This window comes from Parasteatoda tepidariorum, chromosome 8 (assembly GCF_982258835.1).
Source record: "Parasteatoda tepidariorum strain Cologne lab strain chromosome 8, Ptep-v5.0, whole genome shotgun sequence".
Lineage (NCBI taxonomy): Eukaryota > Metazoa > Arthropoda > Arachnida > Araneae > Theridiidae > Parasteatoda > Parasteatoda tepidariorum.
Window position 1 is genome coordinate 19,473,064 of NC_141762.1, and position 20,272 is coordinate 19,493,335.

General features: G+C 30.2%; 1 protein-coding gene across 1 annotated transcript; it reads left to right on the forward strand.

Moving 5' to 3' along the window:
- The first annotated feature begins 435 nt into the window (after nucleotides 1–435).
- LOC139425536 (single-strand DNA endonuclease ASTE1-like) lies at nucleotides 436–14,922 on the forward strand. Its single transcript, XM_071180628.2, has 2 exons — nucleotides 436–645; nucleotides 12,678–14,922. Exons 1-2 carry the CDS (start codon nucleotides 488–490, stop codon nucleotides 14,218–14,220), a joined length of 1,701 nt encoding a protein of 566 aa, XP_071036729.2. The 5' UTR covers nucleotides 436–487; the 3' UTR covers nucleotides 14,221–14,922.
- Nucleotides 14,923–20,272: the final 5,350 nt, after the last annotated feature.

The following is a 20,272-nucleotide window of genomic DNA, read 5'->3' on the forward strand; positions in this document are numbered from 1 at the left end:
TACTTCATAAACATACACCAAATTTAAATATGACTGTATCCTACACACTCCTTAATTAAATATTTAATTTTATTTAAAACATAATTATTTTAATTTTTATGAAAAAGGGGGGTAGACTAATAAAATGTACGTACTCTAAGGGGGGGGAGTAAGACCGTATGTACGGTAATGTACGAAGGGGGGGAGGGGTTTAAAATTTCTCCATTTTTGTGTACGTACTTTTTGAACGGCCCCTAACAGTTTTCGTTTTCGACAGCTTTTCAATACTACTGAAGGTAAAGGAATGAACATGATTTCCATAATTTACAACCACTATAACTTATGGACGGACCCTTAACGATGCGTGTGTTCTTTTGCCGTAGCCAATAAGCATCGTTGAAATATTTCATGATCAGGCATCAGGGGAAGTCCCAAATAACTTTGCGAGATTTGACTAAATTCCTTGGAGGTGTAACAAAGCGAAGGAGTTGAATTGTATTTATCCAACATGACCATACGAGGCTTAAGTAAATTCATAGATGAAAACGATATATGCAGACCGTTTAAGTTAAGGAATACACAAGTGATTATAGATGGATGCAGTCTCATTCATCATATATATGCTCGCAATGAGACTAACTGCATTTTTGGAGGAGACTACGACAAGTGAGTAAAAAAAAAATTGTCTTCTTAATCAGGGGTCTGTTTAGAAGAAATTTGGGTCCGTTAACGGACCCTTCACAAAATATCTTTTCATAAAAACGGACCCTTCACGAAATATTTTAACTTAAAAACGAACTCTTCACAAAATATTTTATCTTTTAATTGGACCTTTCACAAAATTGTATATCTTCATTATTGTTTTGTTAATCGAATAAACCCTTCTCAGGAAGGGGGGGGGGGGGTGTGAAGAAGAAAGACAGATGTAAACGAACTAAATTTTGTCTTCAGCAGACGCTTCCTCCTTTATTCGTCCTAAATTAATATTCTGCGTTCAGCAGTACAGGCTAAATACCAAATATTTGTATGTTACATCGCTAATTTAGTTGCTACAATTGCTGTTTATTTTTAAAAATTAAATTTTTTTAATTATAATTTTACGCTGTTGAGCATAATCTTGTATGTCTTTACAATTTAAAAACTCTTTGAAAAAGTTTTTTTGCAATAACGGACCCTATTTGCACAAATTCACAAAAACAGACCCTGGTTGAAAGAATGTGATTTAACGTTTATTTTATATTCACAAATTACGGTAATTTTTTCACAATTTTACAAGAACGGACCTTTCACAAAATGTCTGGACAGACCCCTGTTAATGCAAGGTTTGGAATAAACTGTGGTCGGTTAGCCCGACACACCTAAACTTGGACCGAATCTACCATAAAATAATTATCAGTGTTTTGCCAGACCGATAGGCGATGTTAAGTGATGGTATACTGTTTCGATTTTTCTATTTCTCTTTTTGGTTTGTGTTTTTGTTTTGTATAAAAAACTCAAAGTAGTTTTTTTATAATTTTCCTAGGGGAGATATAAGTATCTTTTTTATTTTTCCATTTATTTAATTTCATAATCCAGAAATTTTTTTACTATTGTTGTCGTAGACGTCAACAGTCAGTTTTCTGGTTTAACCCAGTGGTTACCAACTGGCGGTCCGCGATGCCTTTTTTGTGGCCCGTGAACTAAAATATATTGTTGTTTCATTGCGGACTATTTTCGTAAAAAAAAACTATATGGGTTTAAAATACTTTTCTTTCGTTTAAAAAAACCAACTTTCTTCGTTTCTGTGAAATTTAACATACCAACGGTGCAAAAAAATTTATTTCTCAGGTTTTGCACCTAAGAAAATATTTATCCAAATACAAAAATAATTGCGTTTGTTGCTCTGTTTTATTTCGTTTTTGTTTGTTTGTTTGTTTTTATTTGTATTTTGTGAATATAATTTAGCATGTGCGTATCAGAAATTTTCTCGAACAAATTGTCCCCTTTAACTTTTTGAAACCACTCATTTTTAAAGAAATTATTTACATTTGTAAATTTTAAAATGCATAAAAGAGGGAATGAATATCATGTTTTATTTAAATTTCTTGAATTGAATATCGCATGAGCGGAAAAGAGAAAAAAATTAATTTTAGATGCTGGAGAATTTTTCTGTTGCTATAATTTCTAATAAGTCGAAGAAAAAATTAATTTATCCCAGAATTAAATTTAAAAGAAAAAAAAATCTTGTCACTAAGTATCTGATTAAGAGAAGATTCAAAATGATAATGATATGTAACAAGCATTATTTGTAATGCTTTTTATTTTGATTTTTAATATTAAAAAAACTGTTAAAATTCTGACAGTAATATTTAATGTTCCTTCAAACATAAAAGAGTCCTATATAAAATTTTGATAAAGTTGTGGCCCGCCATTTGACTGGTGTTTTTAATTGCGGCATCCCTATTTTTCTTTAAATTTTTTTTTTTCAATAATTTTTCTTTTTTTTCTTTTATATTTTTCAAATTTGTATAATTTCAATGTGAATTTTTTCACAAATTTTATAATTTTAATTTCGGATTATGCTGATATGAAGTCCTTTTTGTAAGCATTTTGTCACATACTGTATAAAATGTCACCAGTGCTAGCTGGTTCATGTGTTAAAACCCCAATTATCGTCGGGGTTATCGTGGAAGATTTTCGGGGTTTCCCCTCTTCATGCAATGCAAATGAGTTGTCTGTTCCATCTAAACGCTACCTCCACTGAAGTTAGAATGTCCCAAAGCTTACGTGGTTATAAATTTCAGAACTAACGTAGTTGAATCAAAGCTTATAGAACAGGGATTTCCAACTTACATGAGGCCGGGGCCACAATTAAAAACACCAATCAAGTGGAGGAGCCGCAACTTTATCAAAATTTTTTGTTTGAAGGAACATTAGATATTACTGTCAGATTTTTATCAAGTTGTAGAAAACAAAAGTATTGAATTACAAATTAAAATAAGAAATAGATTTAAAAAAATATTTAATTGCATATTTGAAAATTCGGGCTATAATAACTTTAATGTGCACCTGTATTAAACAATTAATGTGCAACAGATTGTTAAGATATAAAACTTTAAAATGGTTGGTCTTATATAGTAGAACACAAAATGTTCAATAAGAAAATTAAGGTTTGTCTGCTGAAACCACCAGAGAATAGATATTTACATTTAAAATTTGTGTGTTTGTTCAAAATGAGTGAGTGGTTTTAAAGACCGGAGAATTTCTTCGAGAAAATTTCTGATACGCTAAATTATATTCACAAAAAACAACAAAAATGAAATAAACAGCACACGATTATTTTTGTATTTGAATAAATATTTTCTTGGATTCAAAACCTGAAAAAAAAATTTTTTTTGCACCATTGGTATGTTAAATCTCACAGAAACGATTTTTATTAATGAAAAAAGTATTTTAAACCCATATATATTTTTTACGAAAATTGTCCGCAAAAAAATGACAACTAATATATTTTAGTTGCATAGGTGCTGATTTAAGAGCGCAGCTCAGCTAGGTTTGGCGTTATTTCACTTCGTGGAGTTGGCAATATAATACGTGTATTAGATAATACTAGGAGGCTTCGCCCCTTGCTCGCTAGCGCTCGCCAACTCCCGGAACTGCTTTCGCAGTTCATTTCGGATTGCTTCGCAATCCGATGCTCGCTTTGCTCGCTCATTGGATACGTTCTTAACGTCAAGCTTTTATATACTTTTTTTAACACTGAAGTTCCGAAAACTTTTCACTGTAGAAAATTCTAAACCTGTGCATTTCAATATTAATTTGAAATTGCAAACAGTTCACATATTTTTCTTAATCATTCTAAATTATTACTATTCTATTCTAAATTTCAGTTGTTGAGAAAAGTAACTGTTGTAATTTTGTTTTAAAGTCTTTCCCACCAGAGGGCTAAGACCATGAATTGTGAAACAATATGAAATAGTTCTGAACGCCGGGTGTAAAGCATCGGCTTCGATGGAGATAATTTTGTGAGAATTTTTTTGATAATTCGGTGAGAATTCACCCGATTAGACATATGATGCTCACTACGTGCTCTTGCGCGCCAAAGCTTATCAATTAAAACGTATTAGCGTTTTATATAATATAGATTAGCCATATGATGCTCACTACGTGCTCTTGCGCGCCGAATCTAATCAATTAAAAATGAAAACTGTTGCCAGCGCGAGAAAAGAAATATCATCGGTTTTATTGATTCATACATACGTACGTATTAGCGTTTTATATAATATAGATAGATAGATTAGTTCCAACACACATAGAATTTTGAAATTCTTATTTATTTATGCAATAATTTTAAAAAAAGGAATTTTGGTTCATATAGTATTTTTTCGAATTTTATTAGAATTTGAATCATGAATTTAATAGATTATTAATAATAAATGCTGATGATTTTACTTCAGAACAAAGAAATCACGCGTCACAAGAACTTTTTCTTCCATCCATTACAGGAGCTAATTTTTATGTGAATCATTATTTTGGCGTAATTGCGTAAAAAAGTAGAGCATTTGTAAACAGCTAATTTAATATACAGAGTATTGCCTTTGTTAAAGTTTCTTAGATTGTCATTATTTGCCACGAGAAAGATGAAATAGTGAAGAAAAAAATGGTGTTTTTGTAGAGTTTTTATAAAAAAATTTCTTAAAAATAATTACGAAGGAACATTTTTTAAAATTTTATTAATATTAAATCAATAATCAATTTAGGAATTCATCATCTAAGCTTTCTCAAAGAGTGTAAAAATATTAGTATTGAATATTTTTTTATTTTATATTGATATTTTTATTTCCAGAGAAATTGTTTTTCAGTTTAAATCCTTGCTGTATGAATTTTTAAATCTATAAATGCTATTAAAGTTTTATTTCAGGTTTAATTTGATAATTTAAACGTATTTACGATCGGGGGAGGGAAATTAAAAGTGTAAACGAATCTTTTAAAATTTTTCAATTTGTGTTTCCATTCTGGCTCCCTATTTGAATTTGTTTGTTTCCTTCTGAACTTATGTAGTTTTCAATTCTATTCTAGTTCAATTCTAGTAAATAAATGGTTGAGAAATAGTAAATAACGTTTTCTCGATTTTAACTTCCATTGTTTTGTATATTGACACATATCTGTACTTGTACTTTTATTTTTAATTTTTTTAACTTGTGTATATTTTTATCTAAGAATAGCTGAAAAGAAAAGGGAATTTATGTTTAAATATTATGCATTTTATTCGTTTTATTTGTAAAAAATACACTAAACTAGTTTTAGTCGCCTTAATAAAATTTTTCTAAAATGATGCTTTTCAGTCTTTGTTAAAACCCTTTGAGGCACGCAAATACAAATTTTAATATTTTTTAAAAATCGAGGAACTAATTATGATGCATAGGGTCTAAGAATGGGAAAATTACACTTAAAAAAAATTCTGATTAATTGTCTCACCAGGGGATGGTGGTTTCGGTGGTTAACCACATAGAACCACATAGTCCACATAGAAAATTTTCGTGTGGTAAGAAAATAATATTTTTTAAACTTGTTTTTTTAGCATTTTTTACAATAAATTTTAATTTTATTGAAATTAAATAATAAATTTAAATGCTAAAATCATTTATATAATTTCAAACTCGAAAAATGGCTTTAACAAACGTAATATAATGTATAATAAAATACAAAATATGAATACACGTATGAACACGTATGAATTTAAAACACGAAAAAAATTCTAAGAAATAAAATATAATACAAATATAATGTATATTATGCAATATCATAATGAAATAAATAATACAGAAATATATAATAATAAAAATAAAATAATAATAAAATGTATAACAAATTTATAGAGAAGTAAATATCTTACTCCGGCTTTCTCTGCTATATATATACATAATATATATATATGTAATATCAGGGCAGGGCAACAACCCCGATATTTTGGTGGATTTATTAGTCAAGAAAACAGGAATAATGAGGCCATGTTCTGCACAAGCTTTTATTTAGTAATCGATGGTGAAGCAAAAATCTCCTCCCCGCTCTGCCGGCTGGAGAGGGGGAGACACAGTTCCCGTCAGATCTGACGGAATTTAGTTGGTAAACATTATACACCAAAAAGCCACGCAAAGACCATTGCAAAAACCATTGCTTTTATACGATAATTAAAATGTGTGAAGAGGCCCGTCATATTGCATTCCCTGTATTCTTACGCCTCATCAAAATTATTTATTACTCATAGAAAATCGTTTAATCATTCCTTATATGGAAGTGAAAGATCTTAAAATAACTTCTCTTTTGAAATATAAATCTAATTATTATTCATTGGTATGTTTTCAACCCTGAAGTCCCAAAATAGAATTTCTGCACTTATCCTTTACCAAAGATATTTTATGAAAACGAAAGAGTTTTAAAGCTTTTATTAATACAAAAGTATTTATAATTTTCGTATTACCTATATATATATATATATATATATATATTATTTCCATTATAAAGATTAATCATAATTAAAAATCAAGAATACAAAATAATAATAATTTTTTTTTAAAATTCTTAGTTTTTAAGACAAACAAAATGCAGAAAAATTAGTAATAATCGAAAATAAATTTAGCATCAACTCAATATGACTGTTCACTAATTTAAAAAGAACGCAAATGAGGAGAACAAATTTGTTTCAGATAAGAAGTTTGAGGTATTTGGCTTTAATTTCAATAAAAATAGATAAAAGACACATGGTTCTACTTTCATAAGACCCATGCTAACGAAAACCCCTAATAAATTTTGATCTACTTCACTATCTGAATGAGTGAAAGGGGGGAAAAGAACATGTGCTGGTGGGAATATCGTACGTTCTAGGGACACAGTGGTCTCTCTCTGAAACCAGGAAAATAGATGCAAAAATTTAATACTTTTCTTCGAAATTCTTATCGGGGAAAAATTTGTAAGTCAAAAGGAGCTCACAAAAAACAAATTTGAGTAATATAGTTAAAAATTTTTTTGTATTTTATTGCGCGAAAAATGTTTTCTTTGAAGTAAAGATAAAATGATTTGATAACTTTTCATTTTTCACCAAGGAAGGCATAATCTAAGTGTAGTCGTGCTATCTAGTGATGGTTAGGAAAGTTAAAATATTACTTTAAAAGTATTGGTTTCAGAAATTGACCATTGTGCGTCTAGGAATTTTTTTTAAAAAAAGAGCGGTTTCTCTGTCATATCACTGTGAGCTAAAGGGTTTTAAACTGAAGAAAAAAAAATTAGAATATAGTTTTAAATTGACAGAATAGACATTTCAATGTAATTAAACAAAATAGACATTTCAAACAAAATACCTTGTAGGAATATACCTGGTGGGAATATCGTACGTTCTAGGGACACAGTGGTCTCTCTCTGAAACCAGGAAAATAGATGCAAAAGTTTAATACTTTTCTTTGAAATTCTTATCGGGGAAAAATTTGTAAGTCAAAAGGAGCTCACAAAAAACAAACTTGAGTAATATAGTTAAAAAATTTTTTGTATTTTATAGCGCGAAAAATTTTTTCTTTGAAGTAAAGATAAAATGATTTGATAACTTTTCATTTTTCACCAAGGAAGGCATAATCTAAGTGTAGTCGTGCTATCTAGTGATGGTTAGGAAAGTTAAAATATTACTTTAAAAGTATTGGTTTCAGAAATTGACCATTGTGCTTCTAGGAATTTTTTTTAAAAAAAGAGCGGTTTCGCTGTCATATCACTAAGAGCTAAAGGGTTTTAAACTGAAGAAAAAAAAATTAGAATATAGTTTTAAATTGACAGAATAGACATTTCAATGTAATTAAACAAAATAGACATTTCAAACAAAATACCTTGTAGGAATATACCTGGTGGGAATATCGTACGTTCTAGGGACACAGTGGTCTCTCTCTGAAACCAGGAAAATAGATGCAAAAGTTTAATACTTTTCTTTGAAATTCTTATCGGGGAAAAATTTGTAAGTCAAAAGAAGCTCACAAAAAACAAATTTGAGTAATATAGTTAAAAAAATTTTTGTATTTTATAGCGCGAAAATTTTTTTCTTTGAAGTAAAGATAAAATGATTTGATAACTTTTCATTTTTCACCAAGGAAGGCATAATCTAAGTGTAATCGTGCTATCTAGTGATGGTTAGGAAAGTTAAAATATTACTTTAAAAGTATTGGTTTCAGAAATTGACCATTGTGCGTCAAGGAATTTTTTTGAAAAAAAGAGCGGTTTCGCTGTCATATCACTGTGCGCTAAAGGGTTTTAAACTAAAGAAAACAAAATTAGAATATAGTTTTAAATTGACAGAATAGACATTTCAATGTAATTAAACAAAATAGACATTTCAAACAAAATACCTTGTAGAAATATACCTGGTGGGAATATCGTACGTTCTAGGGACACAGTGGTCTCTCTCTGAAACCAGGAAAATAGATGCAAAAATTTAATACTTTTCTTTGAAATTCTTATGGGGCAAAAATTTGTAAGTCAAAAGGAGCTCACAAAAAACAAATTTGAGTAATATAGTTAAAATTTTTTTTGTATTTTATTGCGCGAAAATTTTTTTCTTTGAAGTAAAGATAAAATGATTTGATAACTTTTCATTTTTCACCAAGGAAGGCATAATCTAAGTGTAGTCGTGCTATCTAGTGATGGTTAGGAAAGTTAAAATATTACTTTAAAAGTATTGGTTTCAGAAATTGACCATTGTGCGTCTAGGAATTTTTTTTAAAAAAAGAGCGGTTTCGCTGTTATATCACTGTGAGCTAAAGGGTTTTAAACTGAAGAAAAAAAAATTAGAATATAGTTTTAAATTGACAGAATAGACATTTCAATGTAATTAAACAAAATAGACATTTCAAACAAAATACCTTGTAGGAATATACCTGGTGGGAATATCGTACGTTCTAGGGACACAGTGGTCTCTCTCCGAAACCAGGAAAATAGATGCAAAAATTTAATACTTTTCTTTGAAATTCTTATCGGGGAAAAATTTGTAAGTCAAAAGGAGCTCACAAAAAACAAATTTGAGTAATATAGTTAAAATTTTTTTGTATTTTATTGCGCGAAAATTTTTTTCTTTGAAGTAAAGATAAAATGATTTGATAACATTTCATTTTTCACCAAGGAAGGCATAATCTAAGTGTAGTCGTGCTATCTAGTGATGGTTAGGAAAGTTAAAATATTACTTTAAAAGTATTGGTTTCAGAAATTGACCATTGTGCGTCTAGGAATTTTTTTAAAAAAAAGAGCGGTTTCGCTGTCATATCACTGTGCGCTAAAGGGTTTTAAACTGAAGAAAAAAATATTAGAATATAGTTTTAAATTGACAAAATAGACATTTCAATGTAATTAAACAAAATAGACATTTCAAACAAAATACCTTGTACTTACGCTCCCAAAAATTGCACACCAAATTAGCTTTGTATTAAAATTAAAAAAAAGCAAGGAAAAAAAAACATGAAATTTTATCAAATATTATTATTTTTAAAAGACGTTGGCCCTACTAATATGGTGCCCCTGAAAGAGAGGCCAACAAAATCGCCCTGTATTTGCCTGAATTGACGGATGTTAACACAGTTGGGCATTGAAAAAATATATTTTTTTTAAAAGAATGACTAACATAAAAATTTTTAAAGGCAGAAAATTTTGAGACTATCTGTGTTTTTAATGCATAAATGTTTTATAATGAAATAAATTTGTGTGCTTCAATGGGGGTAAAAATATTTTTTATGTTCAATAAATATTGATAAATAATGATGCAGGGAGATAATTTTTGTTATTTTTCCTGAACACTGTTCAGGAAATATTTTGCTTTTTAAAATACAGCTATTGTTTGATATTTCTTTTGATTTAATTTGTTATAAATTGTTTTTAACTTTATTATCATGTTTCATTATGCAAAATCAATTACAGTGACAAAAATTTGTTTTTAATAAAATTCAATACATAATTGCAGTAAGAATGATTGCCTTTTCTTTAATAATTGAGATTTATTTTAGTTATCTATTAATATTTAAAAATTCAATTTCTATTTTAAATAATTAAGAAAATAATGAATTAGATTTATAAGACTATTTTAATTAGATTTATTATTTCAAAATTTATGTTACCTGTTTCATCCTATCTATACCTGTTTCATTACCTGTTTCATCCTATCCTATTTGATGTCAACCAAGGGACCTGGCCTCGGGGTACGTTGGTCTGCTTTTTAATGTTTTTTAAAAAATTAATTCAAAGAAAGAAAACGGACTGAACGTTTCAATACAAATCGTAAGTGATAAGATTATGCAATTTTCTTTGAAGAGGAAAAATCAAATTTCACTAATAGTTTTTTAATAAGATTAAAAAAACTGAAAAGTGGGCCAACTAATCTCGATTTCCCCTACATACCCTGCCTATGCTATATGGATGGATTATATTATTTTATGTCTACTGAATTTAGCTTAAGATAGAATTTAGCTTAAGAAGAATTTAGCTTAAAGATAGAATTGTCTAATAAATTGTCTTGGTCAAATATTAACTTCAAAACTGTTCAATTTTTTTTTAAATTGGTTAAATTTTTATTGCAAATTTTCAAGACCTTTGTGTTTTTTTTGGTAAATTCAGGTATTAATTCAGTTTTTAATTTTTTTAAAAATAAAACTGATTTTTTTAAACTTGTTTGAAGACATAGGCACCTCGGTTTCGGGTACGTTGATCCAATTTTCAATGTGACTTGTTGTTAAGAATTTGATTTAAGAACTCGTTAGAAAATCCTAAGCACAAATACATTTTTCTTTTACATGGTGACAAAGAAAGTCCTCATTTAATTTTCGTTTTGGCAACAAAAAATGGAAAAATCAAGCTTGTGAGCTGTCATAAGCATGAGAGCGTAAACGTTAATGTTCACTTATTTCTGAATGAAAATTCTTTTCGAGCTTTGACAACCGATAACTGAAAAAAAACAGCTATAAGTTGGGAAGAATTGTAAGGATTAAAAGCTAATAGTTCCTATCAACGGAGTGTTGTTTGCAAATTTTTGATTGCATGCCACATATTTTTCAATTTTAACTTCCTTGTATTTACGTCATTTAGCAACTTGACAGTGAAGTTCTAAGTTCTAAAATTTATATATATTTTTTAAAAAAAGTTTGAATCTTTAATAGCATAGTAATTATTTTTTAAAGGCATTATTGTTTGTTTTTGTTTCTGCAAGTTCTTCTGTAGTTGGTCTTTTATTTCGATTTAAAAATTTATATTTCATTAATTTATTGTTAACTAAAACTGTTAATTTTTTAAAGAGGATTTCGTTTTTAATATTTTAATAATAATTTAAATTTTTAAGATTTTAGTCTGGAACTTATTTGAAATGATCTCAATTTAGTGGCTAGCAAAACGAGCACGATTTGCAAAGCCAGCCATGTCAGACGGCATAGCAATTTTCTGGGGTTGGGAGGAGTCATCGAACCCCTCCCCCTTAGCTATAACACTTAAGTTTGAAAACGTAGAGGTCTTATTTATAAAAATAAAACTAATGAAGGGTGCGTAGCACTTTTAAAAAGTGCCTAAAGGTGCTTATTTTCGATTTTCGTTTTTTAAAAGTCTCTAAAAGTGTCTTTTTCATTGGGTGTTTTTCAAAAGTGCTTATTTTTCCCTTTTCGAAAATGATATTTTTTTTCGTGACCATTTCGATTTTCGCCTCGTATTATGTAAAAGCGTGCTTTTCTCATTCTATTCAACGTTTTTGCAACTCATCGAACAATCTATTTAGGTTTTCCGTCGGTCCATAGCTCTTAAAAGCGCCAATCATTTTACATGTTTGATGAAATACTTGCGAGTTCGCTTGTGCGTCTAATGAGCTGGGTTCGGTAGGATTATTACCCTCTCATGTGCAGCTTTGCTGCACTTTTCAAAATATTCTCAATTTCAGGCTTCATTTTCCTCCCTCTGATATCGAACCGAAAAATCTCTTGATAGTTTTATCATGGCTAATATAATCAAGAAAAGAATTCTTTGTCAGAAACTAGTTATTTTATCATGATCCTGTAAAATCTTCGAAAATCATTTTTTCATTTTGCTAATGTATATAATGCTTAACAATATTTTTTGAGTGCTTAAAAAGTACTTAATGGCTTATTTTTTGTTGAAAAATAAGGAAATGTTTAAAAATTTGTTAAGTGGTGTTTGTTAAGTGACTTTTTCTTCAAATTTAAAGATTTTTACTTTAACTGGTTAAACTTCTGTTAACTTTTTATTCTTGCTTTTTCACAACATATATACAAGAAGTCTGAAAAATATGGCATCAAATACCTCGCAAATGCGCATCAAATATAAAAAAAACTTATTTAAAAAAAAAAGACGAAAAAAAAGAACAACTTTAAAATATTCTTTAAACATACCAGACTCATTCCCCGTTCCAATTGCAATATAGCGTCACCTGTGACTCAAAACATAAAAACCTGTAGATAAATCATGGTACTTAGTTCAAAGAATCCTAATCCGCAAATAAAAAAGAGGTTCATCTTTAAGATTTTTGAAGGTACTTCGCGTCACATAAATAGAGGTTAAGGTTGGCCGTGGAGCTTGGTATCATTATTCCTCATGCTTAATTAAAAAATTTCTGGTTTTCTGCACATTTCACGAGATATTTGAAAGATTCATGATTTTCAGACAGCCTGTGCTTATGAATTTTTAATTTTCTTTCGTTACAGATTCGCTACTGATGTGCAGAATTACTTTTCCATTCTGAAGCAGTGCCAAATATCGCCAATAATTATTTTCGATGGAGGTCAGACTGATGATAAAATAGATATGCGTTTAAAAAGACAGCAACAACGCACTGAAGAAATAAAAACTCTCCTGAGAGATGGGGATGAAATGATAAAAGTACTTCCCCTCAATTCTCATGTAGTTTTCAAGAACATACTTTCAGAAATAGATGTATTGTATGTTCAATGTGATTACGAAGGGGACGCGCAATTAGCTAGTATTGCTACACACTATAAATGCCCAATTCTTAGCGAAGTTAGTGATTTTTATATTTATGATTTGCCTTATGGATTTATTAAAATATCCCATATTGATAATGCTATCAAAGTCGAAACTCTTCGGGATGGTTCACAGAAAAAGTATTTACTGTGTAAAATATATTATTTGAGCACACTATTATATAAATTTCCTCTAAAAGATAAAACAATGATTTCTTTAGTAGCGACTTTGGCTGGGAATCATTACGTATCTGCTTATGACCATTTAAGGAAATTTTATCTTTATATTAATGTTCGTTTTAAAGATAGGTTTCAAGGTCTTTTCTCTTGGCTGCGCAACCAAACATTTACCGAGGCGAAATCGAAAGTTTTTAATTTTGTAGGGCACGACATCAGAAGCTTAATCGAAAAATCTATTTCCGAATACGAACTGAAACCGACTAACATGATCGATATTTTAAATGCAATTCTCCATAATCAGTCGGAGGATCTTATTGTAAGTAAATCCGTACTGATCTTGCCCTGTGGAGAAGTATTGCCAGGAAAATTTAAAATAGCCTTTCACAAAGGTCTGCTTACCACGTGGCCATTAAATACAATCACTTTCAAATGCAATACTTTGTATCCACAAATCGAAGACTTTTCTGAAGCATGTGCTTTTACGTGTTCTCGTTATATTCGAAAAGTAATTTATGGCATAGTTTTACGGCATGGTTCAGAAAACTCTAAACGGCATGCCGAAATTTGTCTTCGTCAAATCATAGAATATGAACCTGGTACTTACTCTTCGCCGATTTCTGTTGAATTTCTCTCGGAATTGGAAAATGGCGAAGAAGTTCCTAATTTGAAAAATTTATATAGAATGCAAAAAGATGGGCTGCGAGATTTTATGTGCAGTGTATTGGGTCTGGATGGAAATTTTTTTTCTGATATTTATGGCGATTTACACTTATTGTTTGGATGTATACATTATTGGCTTTTGCACAGTTCTCCTAAGCCATCCAAAGAATTTTTGTCATCTTTAATGCTTACTATAATATATTTGCAAATAAAAGAAATAATTACGGTTCCGAATGAAGAGATAAATACAGATGTCGATTCAAGAGCATGTATTTCTCAGTCAACAATTAAATTAGTGTCAGAAAACTTGGAAAAATATTTGCAGAAGCCTGTTTTAAACTCGACAAACCCGTTTGATATCAGCATTGTCCATAGCTATAGTCAGCTTCAGGCTTGTATCCATGATATCAGTGGTTTGAATAGATAGCTAAACTTACCTTTTAAAGCCTCACAATTGCACAAGCTATTAAACGGGACAATGCTTTATAACCTAACAAATCAACTTCAATCAGAAAAGAACGCCGAATCAGTTATCAGATGTTTATTGGGAGGAGAAGCATCTGTTATAAAAATGTATGAAGGATTTATGTTCAAATTTGCATTAATTGGGAGAAGTTTGTAAAATTATTTATCTAAAATATTCTGGAGTTTTATTATTTAAAATCTTTCTGAAATGCAGAATAAAAAGGAAAATCTTTGAGAACTCATAGATGTATTATTTAAATACACCACGTTATTAGCTGGAATAGTATTATGAAAATTTTTTTCTTTATAAAAAGCTTAGTCTTATTCAGTAAAATAGTTTTAATTTTTTCTATGTAACTTTTAGTTTTAAAATATTTATATTTTGTTTCAAAATTTATGTTGTGATTCCATGGCTATGATTATATTGACTTTCCATCTATTTTTTCATACTGTTTTTTTAAGTATTAATCAATTCATTATTTCTTATGTTTCGTTATTGTATAACTATACCCAAGAAAATTTGTTTTTTTCTACATGCTCATATTTTTTGTAGTTGTATCAAGTGCCTATAGATGTTTCTATAGCAGTAATAATATATTTTTGATGCTATCGCTTATACCTTGGCTTATACTATTCATAGTTAAATAAAATATTTTTGGTGAAATTCTTGTGGTGTTTTATTCTATTTGAAAAAATTATACAGATTTTGTAATAAACTAAAATAGCTAAAATATTATTAAATTAAAAAAAAATTATTTATTGTTTTTATTTTGAATTATTTATTTCGAAATGAATTCAAGAAAAAAAAACATTTCAAATTAAGCTTTATTTTTAACCTGCTGATTTATTTATTTGAAAATAATACAAGGAAAAACTAGAAAGAAAAAAAGGTGTGTAATGTCTGCTGAATTAATAATTGTTGAACAAATTTCAGTAAATTTGCAGAAAATAACATGGAGAGGTCTTTTTTTTTTTACTAATGCTGAATTACATTGGTATGAGTTCAAGTAAAATAAATTTAACTTATGTAGATATTTATTGCGTTTTGTCAATAAATAAATATTTTAATAAAATAAAATATTTAACGCTTAATTAAAATTTTAATAATATAAAGCAATTCATTGAACTCAAATTTTTCAATGAATAACAGAATTTTTTAAATAACACCATCAATAATTTTCTCGAATGCTTTTTAATTTATTCATATCCATTTTCCATTTATTTAAATATGGGAGTAATTAGAGGTATCGTTTTGTTTATTATTGTATATTGTTGAAATGTTTGTATTCGCATTCACATATGTCGTAAATGATAAAGCCTAAATTAAATATGCTATTTTTTAGCTTGAAAATCTTTCGCTAATTCACAGAATTGCGCGAATAAACAATTAATTTTCTGGCAAAATTTACTCGGAGCATTGCAAATAAAAAATTTAAATTTCGTTATTTAGGCAAAATTTCGTTAACAAGACATTTATTGCGCCCTTACCTTCTATCTTTTTAAGTTCTCTATTCAAATGCAGGGCTGATTGTGCTCCGGAAAAAAATCCGAATTTTTCATTAACTGTGATCCGGAAGTTTCCGGAGATCGAAGGTCCAGACGTTTTTAAAATTCATCGATCACAAAAGTTTCCGGAAATCAAATTTTCAAATGTGCAGAGCTGATTGTGCTCCGGAAAAAATCCGGATTTCCGGATTTTTCGCTAACATTGATCCGGAAGTTTCCGGAGATCGAAGGTCCACACGTTTCAAAAAAATCATTGATCACAGAAGTTTCCGGAAATCAAATTTTCAAAGGTGGAACTTAAAAACACAGTTTATTTTATTTGTTTGTAAGGGAGAGCCAGAGAGATACTTTATAAGCTTATATTCACGATTAATATTAATTTTTTTATCAGTAAATAGTTGTTATGCTCATAAACTCAAGAGAGAAAGACATATTTGTAAATTTTAATTACTTCTCCAGGTCATCATAGGCATGTGTAAATGGTATAGGTATGTGAAAAATTTTAAATATATTTTAAGTAAACTAAGAAATATTGAGAAAAAGAAAGAAAAAAAACGTGTTTGAATTTTTTTTCAATTTAAACTGTTTTTTTTTTTTTTTAACTTACGAAATTTTTCGGAATTTTGACTTGGTCTCACAATCACCCCTGAATGTGGAACTTAAAAACACAGTTCATTTTATTTGCTTGTAAGGGAGAGCCAGATACTTTATAAGCTTTATATTCAAGATTAATGTTCATTTTTTTATCAGTAAATAAACTGCTGTTTGTAGAAAATGCAACACCATGAAGGAATCATCAGAATCAAATGAAATTCGCAGCAAATGTCAATTATAGGATATTATGCAAATTAATAAAGTTTCAGAGCCATCGCGCGTGCGTGGCGCGCGCAGCGCCCTCTGAATTGATGCTGAAAGCGTATAAATAAAGTGCTGTAGCGGGACGTTGAAAATAGTCTATGATTATTTGTTAGTGGCAAACGTTTAGTGAGACCTGAGTATGCCTCCACGACGGAAGAATAAGAAATTCAAGCAACTTACGGAGTTTGAACGAGGGAGGATAATCGGCCTTCGAGAAGGAGGATTTTCCTATCGCGCAATAGCAGCTCGTATGCAGCGGAACAGTTCCACAGTGATGCGAGTTTGGAAGCAGTGGACCGACGAGCACCGAACAACTCGAAAAACAGGCACTGGACGACAGAAGGTGACGTCAGAGCGCGATGATCGACACCTGCTCCGCATGGCGGTGAATGATCGCACAGCTTCCTCCAGGCAGCTGGCAGCACATTGGTCTACTGCTACAGGTGTACAATTGTCGGCTTCGTCAATTCGTCGTCGTCTGCTGCGCCGTGGATTGCGTGCAAGGGTGCCATTATACAGGATTCCCCTCACGGCGGATCATCGACGGCTGCGTCGGCAGTGGGCTCTTGAGCACAGAGACTGGCGAGCTGATTGGCACCAAGTTGTCTTTTCAGATGAATCACGCTTCAATTTGTGGACCCATGATGGCCGTGTTCGTGTTAGACGTTATGCCGGTCAACGCTGCCTTCCTGAGTGTATTATTGAACGACATAGTGGTCGAACACCCGGAGTTATGGTCTGGGGTGCGATTTCGTATCATGGACGATCCAATTTGATACGAATTGAGGGTAATCTCAATAGCAACAGATACGTCCGTGAAGTGCTACAGCTCGAAGTCGTTCCTTTCCTTCAAGGCATCCCTGGAGCTATCTTTCAGCAGGATAATGCACGCCCACATGTTGCGCGGACTGTTAGAGACTTCTGTTCACCACAACGCATGCAACTTCTTCCTTGGCCTGCTTATTCGCCGGATATGTCGCCTATTGAGCACGTGTGGGATATGGTTGGTCGGCGTCTCACTCGTGATCCGCGTCCTGCAGTTTCCAAAGACGAACTTTGGTTGCGCATACAAGCGATATGGAATTCTCTTCCTCAAGCAGATATTCAACATCTGTTTGACTCCATGCCACGTCGTATAGCAGCACTTATTGCAGCGCGTGGTGGCTGCACCAAATACTGATTTCGGACGCTTAATTTGTTTCTTTTGTTTTGAAAATTTCATGATTTATTTGTATCAGTACAAGTCGTTTCTGCATTAAATTTCATTTGATTCTGATGATTCTTTCATGGTGTTGCATTTTCTACAAACAGCAGTTTAGTTATAATCATAAACGCAAGAAAGAAAGACATATTTGTAAATTTCAATTACTTCTTCAGGTTATCATAGGTATGTGTGAATGGTGTAAGTATGTGCAAAATTTTAAATATATTTTAAGTAAACTAAGAAAGATTGTGAAAAAGGAAGAAAAAAAAAAAACCTTGTTTAAATTTTTATCCATTTAAAATGTTTATTTTTAATCAAGAAATTTTCCGGAATTTTGACTTGGGCTCGCAATAACGTGATAGAGACCTTTTTTACGCAGTATTGTTAGACGCAATGTTTGCTTAACTTCGAGAATAATTCGAATGGAATTAGCGTGAACTACTGAGGAAAACCTTAAAGTATAAAACTGATAATCTGAAATTGATTCCGAAATGGCAAATATAAAAGATCGTTCGCTTGAAAAAATAGTGTTTTAGAATCTCATGCTTTCAGACATATTATAATGAGTCACAATTCTGTTTTGAATTCTGATTTATTACGTAAAAATTATTGAATCAATGTGATTCATTATAGTGAATAAATTTTTACGACATGGAATGTTCGAATCACGCATTTCAATAATAACTTATCAACGCTCTCTATACTTTCTTAAATTCGTATTTCGATTTTTTGTTCCTTTGCTGTTACTGCCATTAATTTTCTCATGGTTTTTAAAATTTCTATATCATTCCAACGCGCAAAATTCAATTCGTATATTTATTAGTCACTTTTTGACGCAACGGTACCGCCGTTTTCGCTACTGATATTTGATCTTTTTAATCTCGATATTTTCATACAAATTCATTAAGAAACCAGAAATTCGCATCCCACATTTGAGTGCCTAAATACTTTTCGGCGCACTTGACTTGCGTTAAATTCATGCGTCACTTTTATCTTTTCTTTGCAGTTATTTTTGTTGATTTTCACATAATTTTTTTTCAAATGCCAATATTATTATGATACGGGAAATTTAAATCGCGTTTCTGAGTACTATAAGATGTGATAATTCTATCGATTTTTCAGTCAATTTTTCGGCAGTTATCTATACTGTTTTTCTCATATTTTATAAAATTCTGATATTTTTAATACGACATTATTTATTACAACACATGAATCCCGAAACGTTCATTTAATTAACCCCTTTTTGATGCAACCGATTCAGGTGATTTCGTCATAAATGCACGTGTATTTATCGATAGTTATTTTTTTAAAGTTATTGACAGGAATCTCACTTAAACTTCGATTAACCTAGTTCGTTCGAATTTCGGCTTTTAAAATGGAAAATAATGGAATTTTTTTATTTATTAAAAATTATACCTCATTACAACTTGGTGAAATATATATTTTCAATTATAAATTATGAATTTATTCAAAATATTATCGGACTCCAATTATTTAATGCTTAACATTGTCACAATATAAGACGATTCACCCGGCGTAGCACAGTGGGCCAGCATCCAAGGTTTCTTGGTCAAAATTAGTATTTCGATAAAATTTGTTTCAAAATTTTGGAGTTTTTATGTGCAGGTGATTTGAATTTATAGTTGAAATGCACTAAGGAAACAAAATGGCGACTGAAATATGGCGAGCAAAAAAAAAAAATAATAATAATAATAATAAGTTTAAATAATTAAATATAGCAATGAAAATATAATAATTTTCGTAACTTTATATTAAAAATTAAAAGCAAATTCTATTTCCCATGTAATATTACAAAATAACGCGAAAACATGAAAAAAAAACAAGCATAATTTTTGTTTTTCAGTGTATTTAGTCCACCTTTGCAATATGGGCAAAATGGGGCAGGTTTTTTCGAAAGAAGAAACATCAAAGAAGACAACAAAAAAAAGTTTAGCTAATTACCTCATGGAAATTTTTTGGAACTAAGTTTCGAAAGTCATTCAAACATTGTAAAATGTCAAATGATAAGGTATAAACTATAAGTTTGTCAGGAGTATTAACAAATCCTACAAATTGAAAAAAATGTACTATAATTCATCACTAATTTCGCTGATAAAAATGTAACAGTAAGGTGAAATTCCTATATATATTTGTGAAATATAAATATAGAAGTTACATTTAAAAAATTTTTTTAACATATTTTTCACTACATTGTACTCTTGACGGTCCAGAAAGTAAATTATAATGTTTAGAATGATTATGAATACTTAATTTCGGCTCTATTAAAACTGTTTACACATATTTTAGTTGAAAATTTAATTTGACAAATTCTGCTACACTCTATTGTTTCCGGGATAATAAATATTTACAATATAAACATAAACCGAGTTAACTCGGCATAATCAGGTAACAGGTTAATGTATTGGAAGAATTTTTGTTTCATGTT

What these genes read in the sequence shown, in the direction of transcription:
- LOC139425536 (XM_071180628.2), top strand. Translation starts at nt 488, where the DNA reads ATGACCATACGAGGCTTAAGTAAATTCATAGATGAAAACGATATATGC. An exon ending in TTTGGAGGAGACTACGACAA is followed by an intron (nt 646 to 12,677) that starts GTGAGTAAAAAA and finishes CTTTCGTTACAG; the next exon opens with ATTCGCTACTGATGTGCAGA.